At 48.4% G+C, this 26,252-nt stretch overlaps 1 protein-coding gene and 1 pseudogene across 1 annotated transcript in view; one reads left to right on the forward strand and one right to left on the reverse strand.

Moving 5' to 3' along the window:
* Positions 1-4,341: 4,341 nt before the first annotated feature.
* Positions 4,342-26,252, reverse strand: part of Tgm5 (transglutaminase 5) — a 37,645-nt gene continuing 15,734 nt past the window's right edge. The window contains exons 5-13 of the mRNA XM_042276040.2: positions 26,049-26,177; positions 25,343-25,520; positions 15,084-15,222; positions 13,607-13,710; positions 13,255-13,494; positions 8,421-8,786; positions 7,737-7,897; positions 5,696-5,829; positions 4,342-5,561 (exon numbers count right to left, since the gene is read on the reverse strand). Coding sequence (XP_042131974.2) covers positions 5,408-5,561; positions 5,696-5,829; positions 7,737-7,897; positions 8,421-8,786; positions 13,255-13,494; positions 13,607-13,710; positions 15,084-15,222; positions 25,343-25,520; positions 26,049-26,177 — 1,605 coding nt within the window. The 3' untranslated portion in view covers positions 4,342-5,407. The remainder of the gene's footprint in view (positions 5,562-5,695; positions 5,830-7,736; positions 7,898-8,420; positions 8,787-13,254; positions 13,495-13,606; positions 13,711-15,083; positions 15,223-25,342; positions 25,521-26,048; positions 26,178-26,252) is intronic.
* LOC143272807 (WW domain-binding protein 2 pseudogene) lies at positions 9,688-11,061 on the forward strand (annotated as a pseudogene).

Raw genomic sequence — 26,252 nt, forward strand, 5'->3', positions numbered from 1 at the left:
GAGCAGTCAGTGCTCTTAACTGCTGAGGCATCTCTCCAGGTCTAGAAACTGGTTTTAAATCAGCCTCAATTACAATGCTTTACCCCCATCCAAACTGGCAGAGAGAATATTCTCTATAGGAAATTAGCGTCATCCAGAGCCCCATGTTGAATACAGAACTCTCTCTCTCTCACATGCTCCCACAGATTCACTCATAACCCCAGCTCCCATAGTTCCTGGATACTGTTGCTAGTCCAGGCTTGTGGCCTGCCTCCCTTCAGGAAGCTCCTTGCTCTCATTCGGTCAAAGCCAAGCCTCATCCTAATGGAAGCAGAGGGACACTGGCTCTCTTAGACCCGCATCATGCTGTCAACTTCTTTTTGTCTGTGCTTAGGGAAAAGCAGCGGGTCCCAAGCTGGCACTGGTGCTTCCTGGATACTAGAAAGTGAGGCTTCAGGGGTAGGTCCAGAGGTGTTACATATCGCACGGGCGTGCTCGCCTGCTGGGCAGCGGGAAGATGGGGATGGAGAAAGACTGGGCAATGGGCTTTATGAGACCGGAGAGCAGAGAGCACCAGAGCCTAGGCAACAAGGTCTCCCTCTTGCCACTGCCTGCCCCTCCCACACCGCCATTCACGAGGTGTGGGAGAAGAGTGCCTGCCCCTCCCACACCGCCATTCACGAGGTGTGGGAGAAGAGTGCCTGCCCCTCCCACACCGCCATTCATGAAGTGTGGGAGAAGAGTGCCTGCCCCTCCCACACCGCCATTCATGAAGTGTGGGAGAAGAGTGCCTGCCCCTCCCACACCACCATTCACGAGGTGTGGGAGAAGAGTGCCTGCCCCTCCCACACCGCCATTCACGAGGTGTGGGAGAAGAGTGCCTGCCCCTCCCACTCCGCCATTCACGAGGTATGGGAGAAGAGTGCCTGCCCCTCCCACACCGCCATTCACGAGGTGTGGGAGAAGAGTGCCTGCCCCTCCCACACCGCCATTCACGAGGTGTGGGAGAACGAGGGCCTCTACTGCTTCCGTGAACTTTATATTGGCTCATGGCACTAGACACCTTTAGGACCAAAGGGCGAACTCTAGGAGCACTGGGCAGGATGGCACAGTGGGCACCTGGAGTCATTTTAATACACTCAGTCATTTCTGAGTGTATTAAAGGAGCCTTCTAGCCTCTCTGAATCAGGCAATCTTTTGACTGCACACAACCGAAACCATTTTCTGCCAACTTAGCCAAAAAAAAATGACAGAGACTGAGGGATACCCTTGACTGTGAGGTAAAAGGTGAATCAGACTCAGAACCAGAAGGCTCAGGGAAGGTGGAAGCCAGGTCCTGGCAGCAGTGAGCAGTGATGAGCACTCTCCTCTGCTGTTGGGAAGCATGGGCTGTGGGTAGGTTCCTTTCTTCTCTGGCTTACTTGCTCTGCACCGAAGCTCTCAGAGAAGAATCTGATTTGTCCAGCATCAATCACACGCCCACTCGGGCTGTGTAAAAGCCACCAACACAGAGCCACACACCCCAGCAAGAGAAATTCCTCACAATCCCTTCCCACCTGAAGCTACACTGGGCGATGGAAGAAGTAAGTTGTCCTTTGGGATGAGAGGACTGAGCAGCTAGGGGTGGGTGGGGAGAGCCTCCTTTGCATTCCTCACTGTTGTATTCCCAGGCCTAGAACATTTGTACAGAGATGCTCAATAACCATTAAATGAACCAATGAAAGGCAGCCTTTGTGGTTAGAGAAGGTCTTGACTCGAATGAACGACTCTGGTGGGGCACTGCAGTCTGCTACAGCTGACCAGGGTGGAAAACTCGTCCTCGGTGCTTGTTGGGCATACGGAGTCTGCTCAGTGCTGCAAAACAGAATCTGCTCTGAGCCCTGACACCTGAGGCAGCCGGGGCTGGGCTCCCGGATGGAGAAGAAACAAGCCTGCAGTAGTGACCCCAGTTCCTTCAATGGCTTCCTGAAGAGCCTCATCACCCGCTGCTTGCTTCATGGTTTTCCTTCTGTTTGCTCCCCCCATTCTGACCTCTAACCACCCGAATGGCTGGCAGTTCCTGGCTGCTTCACCCATCCTCACCACTTCCTGGGTCTGTTTTTCACCAGCTCCTAGTACTGTAGTTCCTAAGAAATGTTACTTCCTCCAGGAAGCTTTCCTTAATCCACAGTTTGAACTGAACTGGTTCACCCTCTCAGTGCTCCAAAACACCCTGGTTACCCCTCACTAATGGTTCTCACCCTTCTTTGTTAAAAATCTTCTTGGTAGGGGAGAGGGGCTTAGCAGGTAAGTGTTAGTTTTATGCGGCGCCATGTTATTCATTAGCAACGCTGTTTACTGTATGAGAAAAACCACTATGAGAGTTTATTAGGGGAAGGAGACAGAAGAGGATGTGCTGTGGCCTATTTGGAAGACATGCGCAGAAGAGAGAGGAAGAAGAAGAAGGGGGAGGAGTCTGTGACCCACTTTTTATGGATCCCTCCACACACACACGTGCATATGGGCTTACCTAGCTGCACCACACATGTGCATAGATTATGTGATCACGCTGCGCACGTAAATTACATGATAAACACAGTGCACGGATTATGAAGGATGTAAAGGGTGACTAAGCCTCTTGCTTGGCTACTGGACAGCGCATGTGCGGTCATGTAGCAACAGTAAGGGCACTCGTAAAGTCCCTTGAACTTACATGGTAGAAGTAGAAAACCAACTTCCTCAAGTTGTCCTCTGACCACCACATGTATGCAATGCTGCTGTTCATGATATTCCTATGTTCACACATGCATGTTTGCACACACACACACACACACACACACACACACACACACCCCAAAGAAATGTAAAAATTAATCAATTTATTTATTAAAAGTCTTTAAAAATCTCGCGTGTCGTTTAGATTCCCCAAATGTCTACACTTGAGCTCCTTGAGTGCCGGCTCTGGTCTTTCTTGTATACCCAGTGCCAGCCTGCCTTAGGGCCTTGTGCCTAGAAGAAACTCCGTAGCTATTTGTTGAGTGAGTTGACCAATGTGGTGTTACCAACAGGACTCATGAACAAGTGTGAGGATGTGGCAGCTAAAAATTCCCAAGAACTTCAGAGGTCACCCTCTCTGTCAGATGTGCCTCTCCATGGTGTTCTCCTTACAGGATGTCTTGTTGTTGCCATGTAATAATTACTGGATACAATAATTGTAGGTACTCCCCGCTGTGCCACCAGGTTCTTAGATGACTCTCCCACAAGACAGCCAGCTTACCAGGTAATTCCCACCACACCCCTTCTCTCCTTCTGATTAACGACATTGACCCTTTTGTTTAGGTGTAATGGAAGTCGTTAACTTCTTTACTTAATGTCTGTACATTTACTAGGACATCTGTCTTAGTCACGGTAGCCGGCACCTGGAGGGCAGTATCCTGGGAAGGAGATGCAGAGCTGTTTTATGTTCAGGAGCACAGACAGGGCAGGGTTTGAGTGACGGCAAACATCCGCTGCAACAGGTAGGGAACGCTGAGACTATGTCGGTCTCCACCAAATATCTACCTCACTGCATTCATTATTCGGTTGGCTTTTACCTCCTGACTGCCCGCCAACGGCAGGCCTCCAAGAACATGAATGCATTGGCGACCTTAGATGGAGATGCTGGGACTGTGAGAAATATACTCCCCATGTGACACTGAAGCCATGTGTGAAGAATGGCTTCAGTGTCACATGGGGAGTATATTTAAGGGAAGGTCGGGGCAAGAGATATCCTAGTATATTTTTCTGTCTTTCTGCCAAGAAACTGAGACAGAACACGGTGTATAAAGACGTGTTGGGGGGTTTTTGCTCTTTGGCCTGGCTTGTGCTAGGCACCCGCTGAGATGTTTAGTGTCTGTCTTCTGTGTTCCCGCTAGAATGCAGGTGCCACAACACCAGGGCCTTTGCTTTTTCCACTGTCTCGTGTTACCCTCAGAGTGGTATTGGCCATACGCTGGACGCTCAATAAACACTTCTTGAATGAGTGAGTGGGCTCAGACACTGAAACAACAGGAAGCTCCAGCAGCAGAAGGGCAGGAGGAGCTCTGAAGAGAAAGTGAAGATCCCTCCAGGTGAAAGAGGAGGGATGAAGTTGGCTGATGTTATTTAGTCCCACGACAACAGCTGGACAGTGAGCTGCTAAGACCTGTCTCCCCTTGACCTCTGGGCCAAACCACACCTCTGTGTGGATACCATAGAATCCCTGGTGCTGAAGAGTCCTGGCGAGCTTCATAAACAGACAAGTCACAGGCTATCTCTGGCAGCTCCATTGCTGCTGATGTCAGAGTCTGTGAAGCCTTTAGTGTAAAATCCACAGGACCAGCATATCTCAGAGTTTCTTTTAAAAAATTAGATTTATTTATTTTTACTATATGTGCATGTGTTGTGCCCAGATCGTAACCCCCAGAGAGACCACCAAGGATGAGCATACCAGAATGCAAAAGCAAGGTTTACTTCTGCTGCAAGTCATGACAGGGAACTCATCTCAAGCGAGGCAGGGAAGAGTTACTCTTTCTTGGGGAAGTTAGTTTTTATAGGCAAAACCCATAAAATTTCTTAGAGGGGAGGGGGTTAGTACGGGTCCATCCTTGATTGGTCCAGTTTTTCCAAGGCCAGGACTTTATCTTATTTTAGCTTATCTGTTTGCCCTGTCAGGAGTTTTACAACTCATCTCTGGGGTCTGGTCATGTTATCTCCGGAGAGGGGCATCTCATGGCTAATTGGTTACCATCAGACATCCTGACTTTGTTCTTTTGAGTTCCTGGGGCTGGGGCCATCATTTCTGGGGACTTGAAACTGGCCTGGGTCTATCTCTATTGAGATATCTTTGTCTAAGGCCCCTTTTTTGAGACAATAGAGTGAGGGTCTTGTTGTGCCTAGATCGCATCCCAAAGCCACCACTGGAGACTTTAGGTACAGAATGCAAAAGTAAGGTGTATTCTAAGTTTACAAGCCTCCAGGGAGGCTCTTCCAAATCTCTCATTCACAGCAGGGAGGTTGGAAGGAGCGCCCCCCTTTCTTTGTGAGGCTAGTTCTTAAAGACACAGACCATATAATTTATGTTAACCCGCCTCCCTTTTTTAGTCTTTTGGTAGAATATCCTGACTCTGTGTTTTCCAAAGTCCCTGTAGCAGATACAGCCACCTGGGGAAAAGGGGTCTAAGTTCTTATCTACACTTAGGAATCCTGGTTTAAGCTTCTCTTTGTCTGTAGGAGATAGAGTGGGGGGTTTTACTGAGGTATCACACATGAATGCTTTTTTTCTGCATGCATGTTGGTTGGACACCCTGGAACTAGGGTTACAGATGGTTATGAGCCATCATGGAGATGCTGGGAAATCTAACCCAAGTCCTTTGCAAAAGCAACCCATGCTCTCAACCGCTGAGCCATCTCTCCAGCCCCATCTCAGAGTTTATATGCCAACGTCAACATACACATTCCTGTAACCCTTGATGTCTTTAAACTTATTGCTCCTCAGATTAGCTTGGATCTGCCTTTGGCCACTCTTGAAAGGGACAGTCTTCAGAGTGATGCTGGCCTTGTGATGGGGTTTGAGGACTCCAATGCTGCGACAGAGAATGGAGAATGTCAGAAACCCTTTCCTCCTCACCTCCTGCACTCGGCCCTCCAATGCCCTGAGTCCCCCTAGGGGCCTGATCAGGACACATGGGAGGGAAGCCTGGGTGCTCCCCTCACTTACAGAACTCTCTGCTGCTTCCTGAAGAGGCCACCTCCTTCCACGGTCAGCACACAGTCCTCAACAGGCTCTGAGAGTGGGTTTGAAAAGACCACCTGGACAGTGAGTGGCTGATTCACAAAGGCTGCTCCTAGAACCTAAACAGAGACCCAGGACAGGGAAGGAAGCAAGAGATTAGTCGTCATCCCCAGGTCACTGAATGTTAAGGCGCAGTTTTGTAGGACGTCAGAATATACCATCCCTAAATATGCCTGCCACTTTGGCCTCAGGATCATTTTGAGTTGGAGCAATAAGAAGAAACAGACATAGGAAATGCTCTCTGGCCTCCATCCACTTGCCTAAAGGCATACATTTACAAAGGCGTCTCATTCCCCTTCCTTTTACCCGGAGGGTCAAAGTTCATCACTGAGACATTGGTCCCTGTGGTGGCTGTGCATTGTCAACTTGACTAAAGCTAGAGTTATCTGGGAAGAGGGACTATGAATTGAGATGTTTTCATCATACTGGCCTGTGGGCCAGTCTGTGTTGGCATTTTCCTGGTTGGTGTGGGAGGGCTTAGCTCACTGTGAGAGGTACCACCCCTAGGCAGGTGTTCCTGGTTGTATAAGAGAGCAAGACAAGGGCTGGAGGGATGGCTCAGTGGTTAAGAGCACTGCTTGTTCTTCCAGAGGTCCTGAGTTCAATTCCCAGCAACCACATGGTGGCTCACAACCACCTGTAATGAGATCTGGTGCCCTCTTCTGGTCTGCAGGTGTACATGCAGATAGAGCATTGTATATGTAATAAATAAATAAATCTTTAAAAAAAAGAGAGAGAGAGTAAGACAAGAAAGCCATGGGGGCCAAACCAGTAAGCAGTGCCCCTTCTTGGTTCCGGATTCTATGTGGGTTCCTTCCCAGAGTTCCCTCAATGACCAACACACCCTTTCCTCCCCAGGTCGGTTTTGGCCAGTGTTTTATTAGAGCAACAGAGAAGCACGCTAGAAGAGTCCCGCATCAGCCCGGAGAGGGCACTGAGGAGTCGACTTGGCACGGGTCCCCCCATGCCTTTGCTTCCCTTGAGTTCCCATACGTAATTTGCTACCCCTAGAAACTCAAGGCCCTTCCCATCTCTTTTCACTTCTCTCAAAATGTGTTGCTCCTTTGCTAAGATGCCGCTTAAGTCTACTCGAGACTTTGAAGTGCTGTCAAGAGGGCCTCATAGCCTCAACTGGTGGGGATCCCGGAGCTGGGGCAGACCCTGGAGACAGCACTACAAAGAAGAGCCCTGAACACCTTCCTCCTCGGAAAGGCCCCAGGACGTGATAGGCCCTGCCCTCTCCTCTCCTCTTTCAGTACTTCAAAAGCAGAGGCCCAGGGGTTTGCTCAAGGACACACAGCCAGAAAATGGCAAACCAAACCAGATCTGGCCTTGAGGAGGGCTCTTCCCTCCACTGAGCCTCTGTCATCTGGACTGTTCCTCATGTTTGCCCCTGAAAGCCAACACAAGAGGCAGCGCAAGAAAGGACCTCTGAATCTGTGGCTTGAGGTCAAGGATCCACTCTGTGGTGGTTGGAACGTGTATATATATACACGGCCCCAATAAGCTCGTGGGGAGTGGCACTATTAGGAGGTGTGGCTTTGTTGGAGTGGGTGTGGCCTTGTTGGAGGAAGTGTGTCACTGTGGAGGCAGGCTTTGAGGGAGGTCTCAGAGATACTCAAGCCACGCCCAGTGAGACAGACCACTTCCTGTCCCACCATGAGGATGATGGACTGGACCCCTGAACTGTAAGCCACCCAATTAAATGTTGTCCTTTATAAGAGCTGCCATGGTCATGGTGTCTCTTCACAGTTTCTACCCTCACACACACACACACACACACACACACACACACACACACACAGGCCTCTAATAGTACAAGGAGCTGAAGACCCCTCTATAAACTGTTCCCTTCTGGGGGTACCAGAGTAAGGAAAGAAGGGACATCCTCCTGAACAGGCCTGGCTGCCTCCTATCCAGAGCTCAGGGACCCAAGGCCATTTGCAAGGGCCCACTTTTTGCCTACATTAATCACGATGCCTGGGAAAGTCAGGGTGATGATCTTGTTGACCAGGATTTTCTCAGGACTGCTCTTCTCTTCGCCCAGGGCGCTGATGCGGATCAGCTTGTCTGTTGACAGGTACTTGCTGTACTGAGAGTAGAGGATCTTGCAAGGGTAGGACTTTTCTGGGAGAGAAGACAAGAAGGAAGAAGTGAGAATGACCGAGGAAGCCAGCTGGGTCTCAGTGGGATCTGACGGTTCTTCTACAGAGAAGAGGGAGCCAACGTACACCAAGTTTTGCTGAAGCAGAAACTAACCTTTCAGACGGGAAAATTACAGTTAAGAAAAACAATATAAGCTGGACAGTGGTGGTGGACACTTTTAATCCCAGCACTTGGGAGGCAGAGGCAGGAGGATCTCTGAGAGTTCGAGGCCAGCCTGGTCTACAGAGTGAGTTCCAGGTCAGCCAGGGCTACACAGAGAGAAATCCTGTCTCAAAAAGCCAAAAAAAAAAAAAAAAAAAAAACGCAGTCTAGGTTGCCCAGAATCACTCCTAGATCCTAAGTCTAGATGACTCCAAAGCTCAGGTTTTCACCAATAAGTGGGCTTCTTTCCTTAGAGGTCAGCAGGAGGAAGGAAGGAGGGGGAGAGGGAGAAGTAGAAAGGGGGAAAGAAACGAGAGGAGCTACAGGAGAACTAAGCAAGTACCTTCTTCAGGGAACAGTGTGATGTACGCTACGTCCTGCCAGAACGGGGCCAGAGGGCTGCCATCGTGCAGCAGAGACTGCGCACTCAAATTGAGTTTGAGGTCCTTGAACTGAGGTGACATGTTGACAGCCAACAGGACAAAGTTTATGTCTTGGCCCATGTTAGGTGGGTCAAGCAGCTCAAACTTCAGAGAGACCTGGATGACATCGCTGGGTCGGAGGGAAGGCGTATCTAGGCTCCTAGAGCCATCTTGCCTTGGTGGCACGGAGCTGAAGGGATTTGAGTCTCCTTGGTGCGACCCTTGAGACCTTCCAGCCTTTAGCTTCTGTAGAGCCTTTTGAAACACCTGTCTCTCTTGAAGGGAACCTAGAAGAGTAGATAGGACACAGGATCAGCATGGGTCAGGCTGACCCAGGAGGCAAACCTTGTCTGAACAGTCTACCCTCAGCATGTCCACCAACAAAACTACAAGATGCAAAACTAACCTACCAAAATCCTGTTCAGGGGACTGGAGAGATGAGTCAGCAGTTAAGGGCACTGATGCTCTAACAGAGGACCACGGTTCAGTTCCCAGCACCACATCAGGGGGTCACAACCACCTCTAACTCCAGCTCTAAGGGATTGAACACTTTCTTCTGGCCTCTGAGAGTACCCACCCACACATGCACATACATATACATAAATAAAAATAAAATAAATCTTTACAAAATCAATTGCATTGCTATGCAATAGTAGTGCATTGTCAGAATAGAAATTAAGAAAGCAGTGTAATTTTTATTTAGCCCCTCAAGAAAAAACAATACTTAAGAATGAATTTAATCGGGGGCTGGAGAGATGGCTCGGAGGTTAAGAGCACTGACTGCTCTTCCAGAGGTCCTGAGTTCAGTTCCCAGCAACCACATGGTGGCTCACAACCATCTGTGATGAGATCTGGTGCCCTCTTCTGGTCATACATGCTGTATACAAAATAAATAAATCTTTAAAAAAAAAAAGAATGGCCGGGCGGTGGTGGCGCACGCCTTTAATCCCAGCACTCGGGAGGCAGAGGCAGGCGGATCTCTGTGAGTTCGAGGCCAGCCTGGGCTACCAAGTGAGTTCCAGGAAAGGCGAAAAGCTACACAGAGAAACCCTGTCTCAAAAAACAAAAAAAAACAAAACAAAACAAAAAAATAAAAAAAAAAAAAAGAATGAATTTAATCAAAGAAGTAAAAGACCTCTATAATGAAAATTATAAAATACTGATGAAAGAAACTGAAGAGAATAGAAAAAAGTGGGAAGGTATCCTTTGTCACGGGCTAGAAGAATCAGTATTGTTAAAAAGTCCGTACTAAGCCCCTGTCTGAGACTGTGGTGTCTAACAAGATTCACTTAGAAGCCATGCAAGTGACCATCGACAACACTAAGAGCATCCTAATTCCTATGATCATGTGGCTCTTACATTTAATGACATGAAGAATGTCCAAGTGGCCTTCAAAGGGACCAAGAAAGGCACCATCTACCTTATCCCTTAATTGTGGTGGTAATCTAATTGTACTGAAATGTGATTTTGATTGTATGTTAATAAATAAAGTTGCCCGGGGGTCAGAGCTATTAGAGCCATAGCAAGAGTGTGGCGGTGGTGGCACACGTCTTTAATCCCATAGATATCTGTGTGTTCAGGGATATAGCCAACATTGGAGACATATGCCTTTAAGACCTAGGGGGCTGTACATTCAGACAGTGACGAGGCAGTCACGTGTTTGGGTTTACAACCAATGAGAAGGCAGAACAAAATACTTTAAATAGACGAACAGACAGGAATAGAGCGCTCATTCGGGAAGCTGGGACACCGCAGGCGAAAGGGTGAGATTTTAGCTCTGAGCTCTGACCTCTCGGCTTTCTCTTTTGCATTGTTTCTGTGTTTCTTATTTAATAAGACGGTTGGTTACATCTATACTTAATGGCCATCTTTATGTCTAACAGGAAGAATGAAGTGCTTCATGATGCCATTTTATGTGATGAAGGACCATGAGATCAAACCACTGGTGTTCTATGAGGACTTCATTAAGAGAACAGTGCTGAAGCAGGAGGTTGCTGGAAGACTCCCCTTTCTATATGTTGACCTCCATAGTGTGGCATGCCATTGAGTTCAAGAGTAGATGCTCCAGGTGGCATCTCAAGCCTCCAGAGGTGAAGACCCCAGATGGAGCCTATGGGTACTCTAACATGCCCAGCAGGGCCTATGCCTTTCCCCCTGCTGGTAGCCAATGGAATGTTCCCTTGGCTACCCACCACTTCCCCTGCTTGAATTATATCCAGGCTCTCCCATGATGGCTGGGGTCACCACACTAACCTGGGATTATGGCACCTCCAATCTGAGGTCCCAACATCCCTTCCACTCCTGCAGCGGAAGCCAAGGTCATAGAAAAGCTGCTAGTGCCTATTACAACTCAGGCAACACACATGATGTCTACATGAACATGAGCAGCCTCCACCACCACCCTACGACCCTGCAGAAGACAAGAAGACCCAGCAGACTGTCCAACTGCCTGCCTCTTCTCCCATGATCCTTTCCTGGGACTGCACCTGGGACTCAGGGAGGACAGGGAGAGCCCTGTTCTCCCCCAGTTCTGATTATAAACAGTTACCTCTCATGTGCTGATGGAAGGGCAGACTCCAGGCTCCTGGCCTCTCTCTGAGAAGCACCTCCCAGCTTCCCAGGCTAGCCCAGCCCATGGTGCTGAGTCCTTCCCACAGTCCACTCCTTCCCCATCCCAGTCCCTCAGTCTGGTGGATTTGCACTCTACCTCATGGGCTCATCAGACTAGTCATGTTTCTTCCCAAGGGCCAGGCCAGACCATACTCTCATTCACTCCCCCTGCTGTGTGTGTCCCTGGAAGGCCACTGTCCCAGCAGACCACCAGTCAGGCTTTGGCTTACATGGCTACCCTTGTTCTTCCTTGCTTCTTCCTTGGCCTCAAGCTTTGGGAGTTGTACCATGAAATTCCAGGGTTGGTGGCATCAGAGCGAGGCCCCTGTGGCTGTGAGCCCTGATAATTTCTGAAAATGATTTCCCCTCTCCTCTCCCTTGTACAAGGGGCTTCTCCTGGGGAGCAGTAGAATGCATGTCTGTCCCATAAGGTCCTATGGTCTGGGAATGAGGGCCCCAATGGTGTGTGGCTGTAACCTCCACCTACCCTACCTCTATATGCTTCACACCCCCCTGGATGCATCAACATTCACTGTTGTTTGTTCCTGTACTGAGTTCAAAAAGAGGAGATGGTTATTTAAATAGAATTCCCTATTAATCTGACAAAAATCCAGTTAATATATTAATGTAAAATAGACCTTGTTTGTACTTTGACTTGTTTGTTACAACTGTGAAATAGTAAAAATGAAGTAAATGGCCAAAAATGTTCATATAACCCCAAATGGTCTATTGTGGTGGTATTGTGTTCCCCAAAATATCGTGTACCTTAATAAACCTATCTGGGGTCAGAGAACAGAAAAGCCACTAGTTAGGCAGTGATAGCACATACCTTTAATCCTAGCATTCCAGAGATAGAAATCCCTCTGGATCTCTGTGAGTTCAAGGCCACATTGGAAAAAGCCAAGCATGGTGACACACGCCTTTAATCCCAGAAAGCCAGCCTTTAATCCCAGAGAGTGGTGGTAGAAAGCAGAAAGATATATAAGGTGTGAGGACCAGAAACTAGAAGCATTTGGCTGGTTAAGCATTTGGCTGGTTAAGCATTTGGCTGGTTAAGCTTTCAGGCTTTGGAGCAACACAGTTCAGCTGAGATTCATTCTGGATGAGGACTCAGAGGCTTCCAGTCTGAGGAAACAGGACCAGATAAGGAACTGGTGAGGTGAGATAGCTGTGGCTTGTTCTGTCTCTCTGACCTTCCAGTACTCACCCCAATAACTGGCCTCGGGTTTGATTTTATTAATAAGAACTTTTAAGATTCCTGCTACAGTCTATATAGTCATTGGAATTCCTATCAAAATACTAATGGAATTTTTCACTGAGCTAGGAATGCACACACACACACACACACACACACACACACACACACACACACACACACAATTGACATGAATATAAAATACCAGGAATAGGTAAATTCATCTTGAATAAAGATACAAAGTAGGAGGTATTGTACTACCTGGCTTCAAAATACATACAGGGGCCGTGTCAATGACTCATCCATCAGTGATGACCCCGATTCTGGTCCTCAGGGCTGGATATCTTTGCTTGTCTCCCTAGAAGTTAACCTAGCAGGTAGCTGTTCTCGGAGTTCATCTGCACCTGATCAACATGGTCTCTCCGTTGGCTTTGCTAAGCCCCTGACAGGACTATCACCTCAGCATCCCCCTCTGGCCCTTGCTGGCCCAATGGATGCGTATGAGGGTGAACACTGACCTTAACAAGTGGGAGTGCTGGCTGGTGACCTGGCCTGCCTCCTGAACACTCAACCAAACACAATGAACTAACCGGTAAGTTAGATGAAAGCAGTCGGCCAATAGAAGAGAGCCTACTGAGCTGACCGCCGTCTTCAGTTGAAGGCTGAATTTTGAGGGAAGCTGGGAGAACTCATGATCTGTTGGCAGGATGTCTATCAATGACTATCAGGAGAGATGAACCTATTGGAGGGAAGTCTCTGGTCCATGGGACATGTGGTAATGGTGGCTAGGGGAAGTAAGGCAGTGGAGGCATCCTGACTGAATCCTTGCAACTGAATGACTGAGGAGACGTGGACCTGCGTCTTGCCCTGCACACGTCCTCCGACTCCCTGGGCTATGGAAGGAGATGGTACCCTGAACTTGGGCTCTCGGGAGGGTTGCTCGGCTGTACCTTCTTCATACTTGTAGCTCTCTGTGACGTCATCCCGCTCATCACTCTGGATGCTCTTAGTACTAATAAAATTCCCAACACTAGCCGTGTCCTGGTGAATTTTCTGCTCCTTCCCTCCGTAGACAAGCCAGGACATGCAGTCAGCGTTCACCATAGAAAACGCAAAGCGCGTGTCGTAGTTGAGATCGACTTCTCCCTCTTTGATGGCTTTGACTGAAGCAGGACCACAGCAGTAGAGACCTGAGGGAAAGTGGGGAGGAAAGCTCTGGTGGGCAGTATGCGGTGGACAAGAGAGGGTCTGGGGCAGGTCTGTGGGAGGAGTGGCTCCTGATTCCTCTCTGGAGAGCCTCACCGTTGCTGGTTTCCTGAGGGGTAGCATCCAGCACCTGCCAACCTCCGTGTCCAGGAGGGAGGTCCCTTCGTGCCATCCAGCACTCATTCCACACATGGAAATTCCTGAGGAAGAAGCCAGGGGAGTCAGGGGCTAGCCTGCTTGTTTCCTTTCTAGACCAACAAGGATAAGTGAGTGAGTCGTCTACAGAAAGTCAGGCTCACGGGGCTCAAAGTGTCTTGGGAGGAGTGACAGATCTTCCTCCCATGAGCCTCTATTTGTCTACAGAAAAGAGCATCCCTTGGCTGACTGTGTGAACAGAGTGAAGGCGTCCAGTCTACTGAAGTTAAAATTCCTCTAGGCTCTCTCAAAGGGGGCCTCATGGCTCCTTTCCTCTGTCTCTGTCTGTCTGTCTCTCTCTGTCTCTCTCTGTCTCTCTCTGTCTCTCTGTCTCTCTGTCTCTGTCTCTCTCTCTCTCTCTCTCTCTCTCTCTCTCTCTCTCTCTCTGTGTGTGTGTGTGTGTGTGTGTGTGTGTGTGTCTGTCCCACAGAGGCAGCCCTAGTCTTTGCCATGCCCACAAGTGAGATGTCAGGCCTCTGTGGTCAGACCCTTAGGCTATTAGAAGAAGGAGGGGACAAAGGGGGACCTCAACCCCAGTCTAACAGCTTTGATTATGTGAGGAGTCTAACCCTAGAGCTGTTTTCTGTTCCCTGTCTCTCAGCCTCAAGATAGGAAGCAGGAGGATGGGGGGGGCAGAGGCTGGGAGCACAGCCCCAGGATAGGAAGCAGGAGGCTGGGGGCGGGGGGCAGAGGCTGGGAGCACAGTCCCAGGATAGGAGGATGGGGGGGGGGGGCAGAGGCTGGGAGCACAGCCCCAGGATAGGAAGCAGGAGGATGGGGGGGCAGAGGCTGGGAGCACAGCCCCAGGATAGGAAGCAGGAGGATGGGGGGGCAGAGGCTGGGAGCACAGCCCCAGGATAGGAAGCAGGAGGCTGGGGGGGGGGGCAGAGGCTGGGAGCACAGCCCCAGGATAGGAAGCAGGAGGCTGGGGGGGGGGCAGAGGCTGAGAGCACAGCCCCAGGATAGGAGGATGGGGGGGCAGAGGCTGGGAGCACAGCCCCAGGATAGGAAGCAGGAGGATGGGGGGGGGCAGAGGCTGAGAGCACAGCCCCAGGATAGGAAGCAGGAGGATGGGGGGGGGCAGAGGCTGGGAGCACAGCCCCAGGATAGGAAGCAGGAGGATGGGGGGGGGGCAGAGGCTGAGAGCACAGTCCCAGGATAGGAAGCAGGAGGATGGGGGGGGGCAGAGGCTGGGAGCACAGTCCCAGGATAGGAAGCAAGAGGCTGGGGGGGGGGCAGAGGCTGGGAGCACAGCCCCAGGATAGGAAGCAGGAGGATGGGGGGGGCAGAGGCTGGGAGCACAGTCCCGCTCTACTTTCTGCTGTGGTTTGGCCTCAGATCTGTGGTTCAAGAAATAGACTGAGTGGTTGTGTCTCACCAGACGGTATCCTTCTTCATATTCTCCAAGATCCTGCCTGTGTTGTCGTAATACTCGTCTATGATCAGGTTCCCGTCTGTGTCATGGCCGGAGTCAAAGTTGGTGATCACACGGGTAGGAATACCCAGGCACCTCATCACTGCAGAAAGACAGAGAAACCACCAGTGTGCTGTAGATCCTGAACCTAGTGAAAGCGTCCATCTGGGATCTGCAGGACCAGACGGGGACTGTTTGGGATGCTATGCTGATGGCCATTCCATCCCTCTCCCCATTTCCTGAGCTCATGGGATGACTGTCCCAGAGGTTAGGATACTGGCTGATCTGACAGGCTTTGCTGGAGCCAAGAGTCTAGCAAGTTGTCATATCTGCTGTTTAACCAGCAGGGTGGGGCAGGCACACCTCTCCGTTGGCAAGACTGGAGAGCTGACTCAGCCTCACTCCTGTCCTGGCCTCGAGTCTCCCATCTCCAAACAAAAGGCTGGGTTCTGTTTCTTCCTGTCGTTAGGATTATTGCTGAGGCCATCAAATCGTCAGACAAAGGTTTCTGTGGCTTGGAGTTCCCTTTTATTCTTGGCAATATTATGTCAGAAACCTCTCCAGGAAAAGGAGGACAACCATACAACACAAGCTTAGAAAAGTGAGTGTGTACCTGGTCAAAAAAAAAAATCCCTGGAAAGAGGCGGAATATTGTCTTTATCCCCCAGGGGTGTCCGTTTCCTTGGCCAGCTAACTTCTTTTCTTGTTTTCTGCTGCAACCCCATTCCGTGCTCTTTTAAGTGAGGGAACCCTCATTCCAGCTCACCACTAATTACTCCAAGGATGCCTGTGCCCTGGTGCCCAGCGGTGTTGACCTGGCTAGCTCAAGACTAATAACAATCGCTAGTATCCAGCCGCAAGGCTCCGGGTTGCCTCTTTCCCCTTCACTGTCCTCAAGAGGGCTCTGGGTAGTGTCTGCTCTGACTGTTCCATTCTGATGACGGAGGCTAAGAAAGATGAGCCACCTTGACCAGACGTCACACAGCAGGCAGGACACAGGGCCCTCACTCAAGCTGTGGTTTTATTCCCAAGCTGTGCTCGGTGTCAAGACTACCCATTGGTAGCATACTCAGTTCAAATCATCAAGTGTTCTGCACATCTCACACATCTTCCCATGTTATTTTATATTTGCTGCACTTCTATACTATATTTCTAGTGGTGCTCATTCTTAGAAAGTTAGTGGGCTTCCCGTATTTTTCCTCCAGTAAATAAAGATGGATATCTTTGCAGATCAATCCCTTCTTATTCTGTGGGACTGACTCCAAGAGGCCAAATGACTGAGTGAAAAAACAAAAAACAAATATTGGGAGAGTTGGAATACCTTATTTTTAAATAGATTTTAGTTTAGACTTTTTTCCTTTAGACAGGATCTCATTACATAGCCCAGGCTAGCCTTGAGGTTATGGATATGTGCCACTAAGCCCAACCTTCCTTATTATGTTTTGTGGTGCCAAGGACTGAACTCAAGGTCTTGCATGTGCTAGGTGACTACTTTTTCACTGAGCTACAGTCAGGATTCTTCTGTTTTAAATCTTGAGGCAGTGTCTTGTTAAGTTACTCAAGTTGACCTTGAACTTGCTCTGTAGCCCAGGCAGGCCTTGAACTTGTGATCATTCTGCCTCAGCCTCTGAAGTAGCTGAGACTAAGGGTCTGAGCCAGCAGTCTCCACTAGGCTCCTTCTTAGTAGTTTGACACATGCCTCTCTAGGTCAGGGAAGGGGACACCCCTAGAAGTGACCTCATTTGGGGAGGAGAGAAGCCCAAAAGGAAGTCTTGAACTCTCCCTGGAGTGGCATATCTGAACATAGCCAAAATAAACTGGGTCAAGTAGTGGGCAGTCCTGATAAGTGGGTGGAAGGTGGGGGTTACACAGGACACCCTCAGAGAAGAGGTGACAGAAGAAAAACTGCCGCTGAAGAAACATGAGATAGAAATGTGGCAAGAGTGGAGGAGCCCTGTGTGGGCACACTTATGCTAAAAGTGTAGTCAGGAAGGCGGATGCCACTCACGGCAGCAAGAGAGCATGCCAAGGCAGGGCGGCAGGCAGAGAGCAGAAAGCAGCCTCCTCCCTTTTCTACTCTGACTGGGGAGTCCAGCAATGGCCACTCAAAGTGCCAGTACTGGTGTCAGCTCCTGATAGTTGTGGCCCGATGGGCCCTTTCCCGCCCTAACACACGTTCTGTAATGGTTTGTTGATGAGTCTGCCTTCCTAAGGGCAAAGATTATGTTACTCATCTTTACCATTGCACAGCCATTAACAATGCAGGGCAAGGCCTGACGTGCCGATACTTGCTGCATGGATGGATGGATGGATGGACAGATGGATGAATGGATGGATGATGCACGCTCTAATGATTTCTGACTTCAACACACATTGTCATAATGGCTATACATACACCCTGGGCACCACACTGGCCTATCTATAGAGCACAGTGATGCTTGAATTTGTTGTGGCCTATGAGAGGACTGAGAAGGGGGTAGGCTATTGCAGTGGGACAGAATGAAGACAGAGAGGGACAAGAACAGTTTCTCCTCTTCCTCAGTAAAATACCAAATGTTTGTAAAGGTTTACCACAAATGCTGCTGTCATTTTAGACAGGTTCACACTTCAGTTCGGATCTTTTATTGCCTACAGATCTTAGTTTAGGCTCTGTAGGCTGTATTTACAGGTATCTGTCCCCAAATCCAACCACATTGGAGACAAACCCAGGGCTGTCCTCATCCTCCTCTTCTTGTAGCTAGGGATTGAGCTCAGGGCTTCAAACATGCTAGACAAGTGCTGTGCCATTGAACTGTAGACATGGCTCCTTTTTTATGGGCCTAAGTCCTGGCCTATCTTTCCTCTCCTTGTCATGTGACCTCACCTCCCTAAGCATAAGGTATGTCACCTTTTTTTTTTTTTTTTTTTTTTTTTTGGTTTTTCGAGACAGGGTTTCTCTGTGTAGCTTTGCGCCTTTCCTGGAGCTCACTTGGTAGCCCAGGCTGGCCTCGAACTCACAGAGATCCGGTATGTCACCTTTAAAAGTAAGAAAAGCATAAGGTCCTGGAGAGGATTAAGTGAGACAATGCTTATACTGCACTTGACCTCATGGCCAATACCTACAGTGAAGATGTTGTCCTTGACTAAAGAGGTATGTGGGGAAGACTTAAAGCAGCTCAGCTATAGAGATGTTTAGTAACAGTGAGGTCTCCATACAGGCACGAGATTGAAATCAGGAGTCCTGGGCGAGGGCTTCTCTTCTTCCTGTGGTGCTAAGGATTGAACCTGGGGCTTTATCCCTGCTAGGCAAGTGCTCTGCCACTAAACTACAGCCTGCCCCCTTATTTTATTTTTGTTGAAGTAGGGAAGTTGTTTTTTGAGGCAGAATCCCACTTTGTAGCCCAGGTTGACTTTAGGCCTCTAGCTATCCTCCTGCCTCAGCCTCCTGAGTGCTGGTATTATAGATGGGACCTACCGTGCTGGCAGGGAGGGTTGCATATATAGAGCATGAAACACAAGAGGCCACACCTGAAGCTCGGAGAGGTGAAGTCGGGGAGAGGAGTCGGGTCAGGACTTGGGCTCCAGTTTCCCCAGTCCCTTCCCTGCTCTAACCCAAGCTCCACCCTCGCCACTTGCATCCCAGCCGCCTGTGATCTCAATACACCTTCGTCTTTGAAGTTTCTCTGACTGCTCTAGGTCACATTAGCCTCCTGCTTATGCTGTCAACAGGTTTCCAGCCACCTACACGTGTTAGCACTAGATCGAGCGCTCTGTAATTTAACATCTCTATTTTATCTTGTTGGCCAGATTACAAATAACCTCAAAGTGAGGCTTCCAGAAGGCGCTTCGCTTGTATTTCTTCATTCCAAGCACAGTGCCGGGAACAAAACATGCTCATTCACTTTCTGTTAAATAAATTGCCTTAGCTTGTGAACAAGGTTGTCTACAGACTATCAGTTCTGGCAACTCACAATCTGACATGACAAATTTGTGGGATTTGAAGCTCACAGAAGAGAGACCCATGTGGGCATTTTGTGTGCATACACACACATGCCTGCATACTCAGGCAATGGCAATTTGGCCAAGATAGATTTTCGGTTAGGAAGGGGCTTCAGAGTTCCCACAGTATGTTACAGCACACTCCAGGCCTGATACTGAGAGTTAGCATCAAAGCTTCTCTGCAGTCAAAGTGATCACATTTAAATGTGATGACCTCTGTCACCTTTCCACTTCTGTCTAGATGCTTTCAGTTTCCAAATGACAAAATACAACACGTGACACAAAAACCATATTGAATTAAAGTTGTACATGGATAGGGGGCTGGAAAGACAGTTCAGTGGTCAGGAACACTTGTGGCTCTGGCAGAGGATCTGGGTTCAGTTCCCAGTACCCACATGGTAGCTCACAACCATGGTAACTCCAATTCCAAGGCATCTGACGCCATTTTGACTTCTGCAGGCACTAGGCACGCACATGGTGCACCAACATGCACGCAGGCAAAACATTCATACACATAAAATAAAATCTAAAAAAAATTAAGAAAAAAATGCACATTGGCAATAATTTTTGTGTGTGTGAGAACATTTTCCACTACAGTGCTACATGTCAAACAAATTAAAGTGTTTTGTGGGTAGGTACTGCATGAAAGTGAAGTACTGGATAAAAGGAGAAGAATAACTCATGGTTTTTAGGGTGGAAGCAGACCAATTATGGTAATACTGCAGAGTAAGGAATGTGATCAATTGCAACCCTAAATATTCCAAGAAAGAGAGGAAGAATAAAGTGGGGAGAGTGATGGAGAGGCTGCAGGACTGGTTGGGAAATGGATGGAGAGATCTTTAAACAAGCTGCCTCCAAACCACGGGAGCCCAAGAAGCGAAGCCTAACACAGTATTCCAATGATGACAGCTAACGCTTGTGGAAAGCTCTGTGCCAGACTTCTTTCCAAAGAGGCGTCATATGTTGACCAACAATCCCACGAGGGAACATTCCATACAATCTCCATGCTCGTAAATCAGTGGAAAATAACGGGAGATAAGCGTTCCAGCCAGGGCATTGTGCAAGTGTGGACTGAGATCCAAAGAAAGGTTGGGGGGAAATAAAGCATCAGGCCCTTGGACGAGGCTCCTTCTTGGAGAGCTCGGTAGAAAGAATGAGGACAGGAGCTGTATTGAAGTTACGATGAGATACTTTGTAGAGATCCGTACACAGCTCAGTGAGAACACATCTTAAAAAGCATTGAGCTGGGAGGGGTTCAAAAGCTCTAACTGGAAGACACTGCCCCAGGTCTTCTCAAGATAGAATCCAGTCAATAAAAGACACACAAGTGGGGTTGCTGTGGTTGAGGGGAGGACCAGCCCACAGTCCTCACATCAGTTCCAGCATCGTCTTCTCGATAAGGCGCCCAAGGCTTAGGGCTCCATTTTTTTTTTTTTTAATAGGAAGGGACAAACTCCACACAGCAGTTCCATATTAGTGCCTTTTGGCCCATGCCATGGCTGTCCCACCCCAAGCTCATATGGGTACGGTAAAAAGCAAGGCGGCCTTATTTCCAGGATGCTTGGATTTTTTTCAAGCAGCTTTCTTACTTAAGGGGTAACTCATTTATACTTAAGGTGTAATAACTCTTACATTTTTGGTTGTGAGCCTAGCCTTTAATGGCTGAGCCATCTCTCCAGCCCTTAAGGTGTAGCTCATATCCTACAGTTCACCTTTATCAAAGGTACAGTTCACTGGTTTGTGCTATTTGGACAAGTTGTGTCACAATCTAAGCTAGTTAATTCTAGAACATTTCATCATCACCTCACAAAGAAAGCCTGCTGACGCTGAGCATGGTGGCATATACGTAATCCTAGCACTTGGGAGGCTGAAGGAGGAGGAGGAGTTTGAGGAATGCCTGGGCTACAGAGTGAGTCTCAAAAACACCAATAATAGCACAAAACAAAACACATCTACCCAAGGTGGGTTTAGTATAGAACCACATAACCACCTGACTTCTGGGGAGCGCCTTCAGCAGCAGAACCCACTGTCCCTTCTGGTCCCCTCCTATAGGGCAAGGCATCCAGGCTGCTTCTGAGACCCCAATCAAGGGCTGAGGGTTCCAATCTTCTCTAGACTAGAGGCCTGAAGAGGAAGAGCCCAATGCCCTAGAGCTCTCTGGAGGCTGGCCCTGAGCTCAGAAGGGTGGGCCAGGAATTTCTTTTTAATTACCAAGTAACCACCTACAAACGGATGCCAAAGAAAACTCCCTGCACAATATAAGTATACATCGTTGATGAAAACAAAGCCTCCTTTTGTGGTTTTTCTACAGGCAGTTAAAGTCGTTATGTTTGATAAATATTATGTCAAAAAGACAACCCTGGGCTGGGGGCTGTAGACAGCAGAGTGCACTCTGTTTTGGTTGTTCTGTCAATCAAGCTAGGGCTTCAAACATGCCAAACTAAGATCCTGTCAAGGAGCTACATCCCCAGCTTAAGAATGAATTTTTAGGCCTGGCATGGTGGTACACACCTTTAATCTCAGCACCTGAGAGGCAGAGACAGGCAGATCTTCTTGAGTTCAAGGCTAGCCTGGTCTACATAGCAAGTTCCAAGACAGCCTGTGCTACATAAAGACACCCTGTCTCAAGCAAAACAAAAGAAAGTATTTCTGACTCATTCATGAGTCACATGGTCACGAGCTATAATGATATCAACTTCACAGGTGGTGGGGAGGATCAGAAACATTGGAAGGTATCCAGTGTGAGTGGGAAGTACAGGGTGTGTGGGGTAAATGGCAGCTGCCAGCCATGCGCCTGGGCAGTACAGCCTGGAGTTAGATCATGACCTACCATGTCAGCACACTGGAGGATGAGACTAGCTGGGACACTCCATTTCATTTGGCCGATGGAGAAGATGGAAAAAACAATAAGTCATTTGGGGGATCAAGCAAGACACCCCTGGCTAATACTGAGCACTCGCTCTAGCCAGTCACTGTTCATGGGTGACCTTACACAGTCCTTTCGGTAACTCTTGGCAGATAAAGAAATTGACACTTTTGGGCAAATGGACAGAACTGGAAATAAACTAGCCCCAGAAAGACAAATATTGTATGCTTTCTCTTATATGTGGAGCTTAACACAGACACTCACGTGCGGGTGCACACACACAAGCACACCACACATAAACCCACAGGCGCACAACAGGAAACAGAAGGGTGACTCTTTGGGAAGAGAAAAGGAACAGCAGGAAGGAAGGACAGGAGAGGCAAGGGGAGAGAATATAGCTAAGTACATGATATACGTCACACATCAATATACACAAATAAAAAACTAAAGTGAATGAAACAAAAACACCAGTCAATGGAAGGAACAGAGCCAATGGAGGAAGCATAAAGCCTTTCCGGGACGCCCACGGGATAATTTGCATAATTTCTCAGAGAATGTCTTATTAACTAATTTCTAAAATGGCGTCTATGGAGAATAATCCTAGGCCTCAGGTACCACCAATTTCCTTACCACATATCTGAATAAACTGAGCCATAAATGACTTGCCTGAAGCTACCCAGATAGCTGATAGCAGTGTTGGTATTTATACTCATGGTTCAATTTTATACATATATATTTGAATATATTCAATAATATATATTTCAATTTCTGTGGTTTCAGTTACTTCCAGTCAGTCACAAAAGTATTAATGGAAATTGTAGAAATAAACATTTCTTTGGTTTTAAATCCTGTATTGTTTTGTCCTGCCCACAATATGAACCATCATTCCTCTGTCCAGAGTGTCCATGCTCTATACACTACCTGCCTGCTAGTCACTTCCAGGTTATCAGATCACCTGCTGTGCTATTGTAGTGCTAGGTTCAAATAGCCCATATTTAATAATTGCCCAAAATTCAAGAGTAATAGTGCCGGCAATTTTATTATAGCATAATGTTCTAACTATCCTGAGTTATTTTAGTTATTGTTACCAATTTCTTGCTGTGCCTAATTAGTAAACTAAACTTTACCATAGGTAAATATTTATAAGAAAACACACAGTATGTATAGATAGGCTTTGGTACCAGCAGAGTTTCAGGCACCTTTGGGGGTCTTAGACTGTAATCTCTAGAGATAAAGGGACTGCAGAAACCCCAAGGAGTCTGCTTCCAGAGTTCGCATGCTTCTCTATTACTCTCCTTTGCCAAGGTTTTAACACAGTGCCTGGCACAAAGGAAATGCCCATTATCACTGTAACGGCCATGGAATAATAATGGTATAATTGTTTAAGATGTGAGTGGCAGTTGTGTTGGCATAATTACTTTGGCTAAACCTTCATCTTTCACTTTGGTGAGGAAACAAAGTGGCTAGGTCTTTTCCATCTTTGTATCCAAGAATAGATGGAACATGGCACCCAGCACGGAAAGACTCCACTATGTGGTGCTGAGTGAAGGGATGGGCTCCTCAGACTGGATATTTACTAACGCACGACATGGCGGCCCTGGGAGGAAGCTGACTGGGCTCTAGCTGGAGTGGGCCACATTTGATCATTACCTAACTCTTTGTTTGCGAGGTCACAGAAGGGCCACGATCCTCATAAACATTTTAATTGCCCTGCTGCCATTGCATAATCTCCATCCCTGTCTCCACCTCTTTCATCACCTGTTCCAGACAGCCACTCCCAAACCCAGCTCTCTACCTCTACACGCAAACTCAGTTTTTCCACACTGGAAGGTTCCCCCATTGTCTTACACAAGATCCATTCTGCCCTTCCATCTTGTGTGTGTGTATATATGTGTGAGTGGGGGGGGGCAGGGAATCACTCTGTCTGTAGTCCAGGCTGACCTAGAACTCCTTATATAGCCCAGGCTGAACTTGAATGCACAATGATCCTCCTGCCTCATCCTAAGTGCTGGGATTGGAGTTTTAAGTCAACCTGCCTGGTTTTCTGCCCAGCAGTCTCACATCGGCCTTCTGGATGATTCAGATCCCCCACATCATCCTAATCACCTCATCTTTTGGCATCAAAGCTGTTGAATTATTTATGTCTTATCACTGGGCCATCAAAGCATCCAACTCAAGACCAGGATCTGTAGCAGCAGAAGAAGCAGGCACTAAATAAGGGCTGCAGCAGCAGTCCACACTAAAGACGCTGTCACATTCTGTCGGTGCTGACAGAGATCTCCTCATGCCCTTGGACTGAGGCCTGGTGCTGCATTCATCAGCCTCTCTGGCCTTCACTTTCTGTCGGGGGTCGGGCCCAGCATACATGCCCGTCACAGGGAATTTCTACACAGAAGGCCTAAACCTTCAATAAACACCAAGTTACCGGCAGCTCTGGCCTCCCTGCATCCTCCTAGAGTCCTGTGAGTGGAGGCCTGACTTGGCCTGTCTCCCTAGCTGGCAGGAATGATGACCGACTGAGACCGACTCAGGGATGTGGGCCTGCATACAAGGGGCTGACAGTGGGCAGAGTTGGGGTGGGGATCAAGAGCAGGAGAGTGGCTCTGGTTCAAGACGAGGTTTCCCTGTGTAACAGCCCTGGCTGTCCTGGAACTCGCTCTGTAGACCAGGCTGGCCTCGAACTCACAGAGATCCGCCTGCCTCTGCCTCCCGAGTGCTGGGATTAAAGGCATGCGCCACCACCACCCAGCCCAGATGTTACTTCTTTTAAAATTTCCTCCCCATCTATTTCTCCTTTGCCCTCTTGACACATACAAACCCTTCTATCCTTCTTCTTCACATTTACTCTTTTAGGTTCTCTTCTGTTGATGTGATTTCTAGCTCCTATCTAAAAATCAATCTTCTATTTCTTCCCCATTCCCTAACTCCCTGTCCCAAGTTAGACCCCTAATTTCCTCTGAGCCTGTGGCAACACCAAAATCAAGGTCGTTCAACTTGGGTTGCCTTGTTTTTCTAGCCCTAAAGGTCAGGTGCTCACTTCCCTTCTGTGTACATAAATTCATTAAGTCAGAAACAGCCCAATTTGGTTTTTGTGCTATTTAGTCATTTAGTAGTTTATCTCAAGTCTCTGTTGGACCTGGACTATTCCCATTCTTGTGGGAACATTTTGTTAGGCTACGTGAGCCGTGTGTGATTTCTACTTTGGAACCACTGTCTGATTTAAGCCCAAACTGGTGAACTCAGCGATGAGATCTTTTCCGCAGGGAACAGCTGCCTTCCAAATGTCCCCTGGTGGGAACTGTGAGACAGAGATAAAAATGGTTCCAAGAGCTCCGACGTGGCTGCTCTGGTGTCCCCTGGGGCCCGTGTCATTGCCTACCTGTGCACATGACAGCAGCAAAGACCCAGCACTGCCCATAGCGCACTGGCTGGCAGCCCGTGGCATGCCACTGCTTTAGGATGGCCACACTGCCCGTCCACTCTGCAGGGTTGACACCGTCCACGTAGTTCTCACTCCAGTTGCCATTGAGCACCCCATTGTCATCGTTGCTGTTTATCTAAAGAGAAGCCGTGTATAGAAGTGTTAGAAACGCCTGTTCCCGCCACAGGAGGTGACGGGACGGAGGCTGATGAAGGACCACCAGCCTGAGATGCACAGGAGACCTTGGACCTCACTTTATCTTCCAGACCTGCTGGGGAGAGCAGGCTTGTATCCATTCAGTATTCTATTTCAATTTCCTGTGAAGCAGGAGCTTGGCTCTGAGCAGAGTAAAAACACATTGGAACCAAGGAAATCTAGAAGCAACGAGATCATTCTCAAACTCAGTGACATTCAGCTTTCCCCCCCAAAAAAACATGTAACTTAGATTAATAGAGGCAACGGCCCACACCAGCTATTTCAGGGTTTAGTTGGGATAACTTATTTCCCATAATCTGCTGTGAGTCTCATTCAAAATGGTTTTGTTCTCAGAGGGTCCCCGTCTCTTGACCCCTCATTCTCCTATTGCAGGGAAGAGCTGTGAGAAGGTGAGGGTCCCCTTCCACAGCTTCCTTCCTCCCTGGGCAGGACACACCAGGAACCTCACCATGGCGCACACAACTCTGCTGGTGTAGACGGGGCTTCCCCGCAGGGCACAGTCTGTGGACGGGTCAACCTGGAAGTTCAGACTCTTCTCCAGCAGCTCCAAGCAGATGTCAATGATATTCTCTTCAAACTGCAGGGTACGAAGAGAAAGGAGGCACTTGGTGTGTGTGGACAGATAAAGAAATCCACAACCTATACCACTCAG

The sequence above is a fragment of the Peromyscus maniculatus genome, chromosome 4 (genome assembly GCF_049852395.1).
Source record: "Peromyscus maniculatus bairdii isolate BWxNUB_F1_BW_parent chromosome 4, HU_Pman_BW_mat_3.1, whole genome shotgun sequence".
In the NCBI taxonomy this organism is placed as follows: Eukaryota; Metazoa; Chordata; class Mammalia; order Rodentia; family Cricetidae; genus Peromyscus; species Peromyscus maniculatus.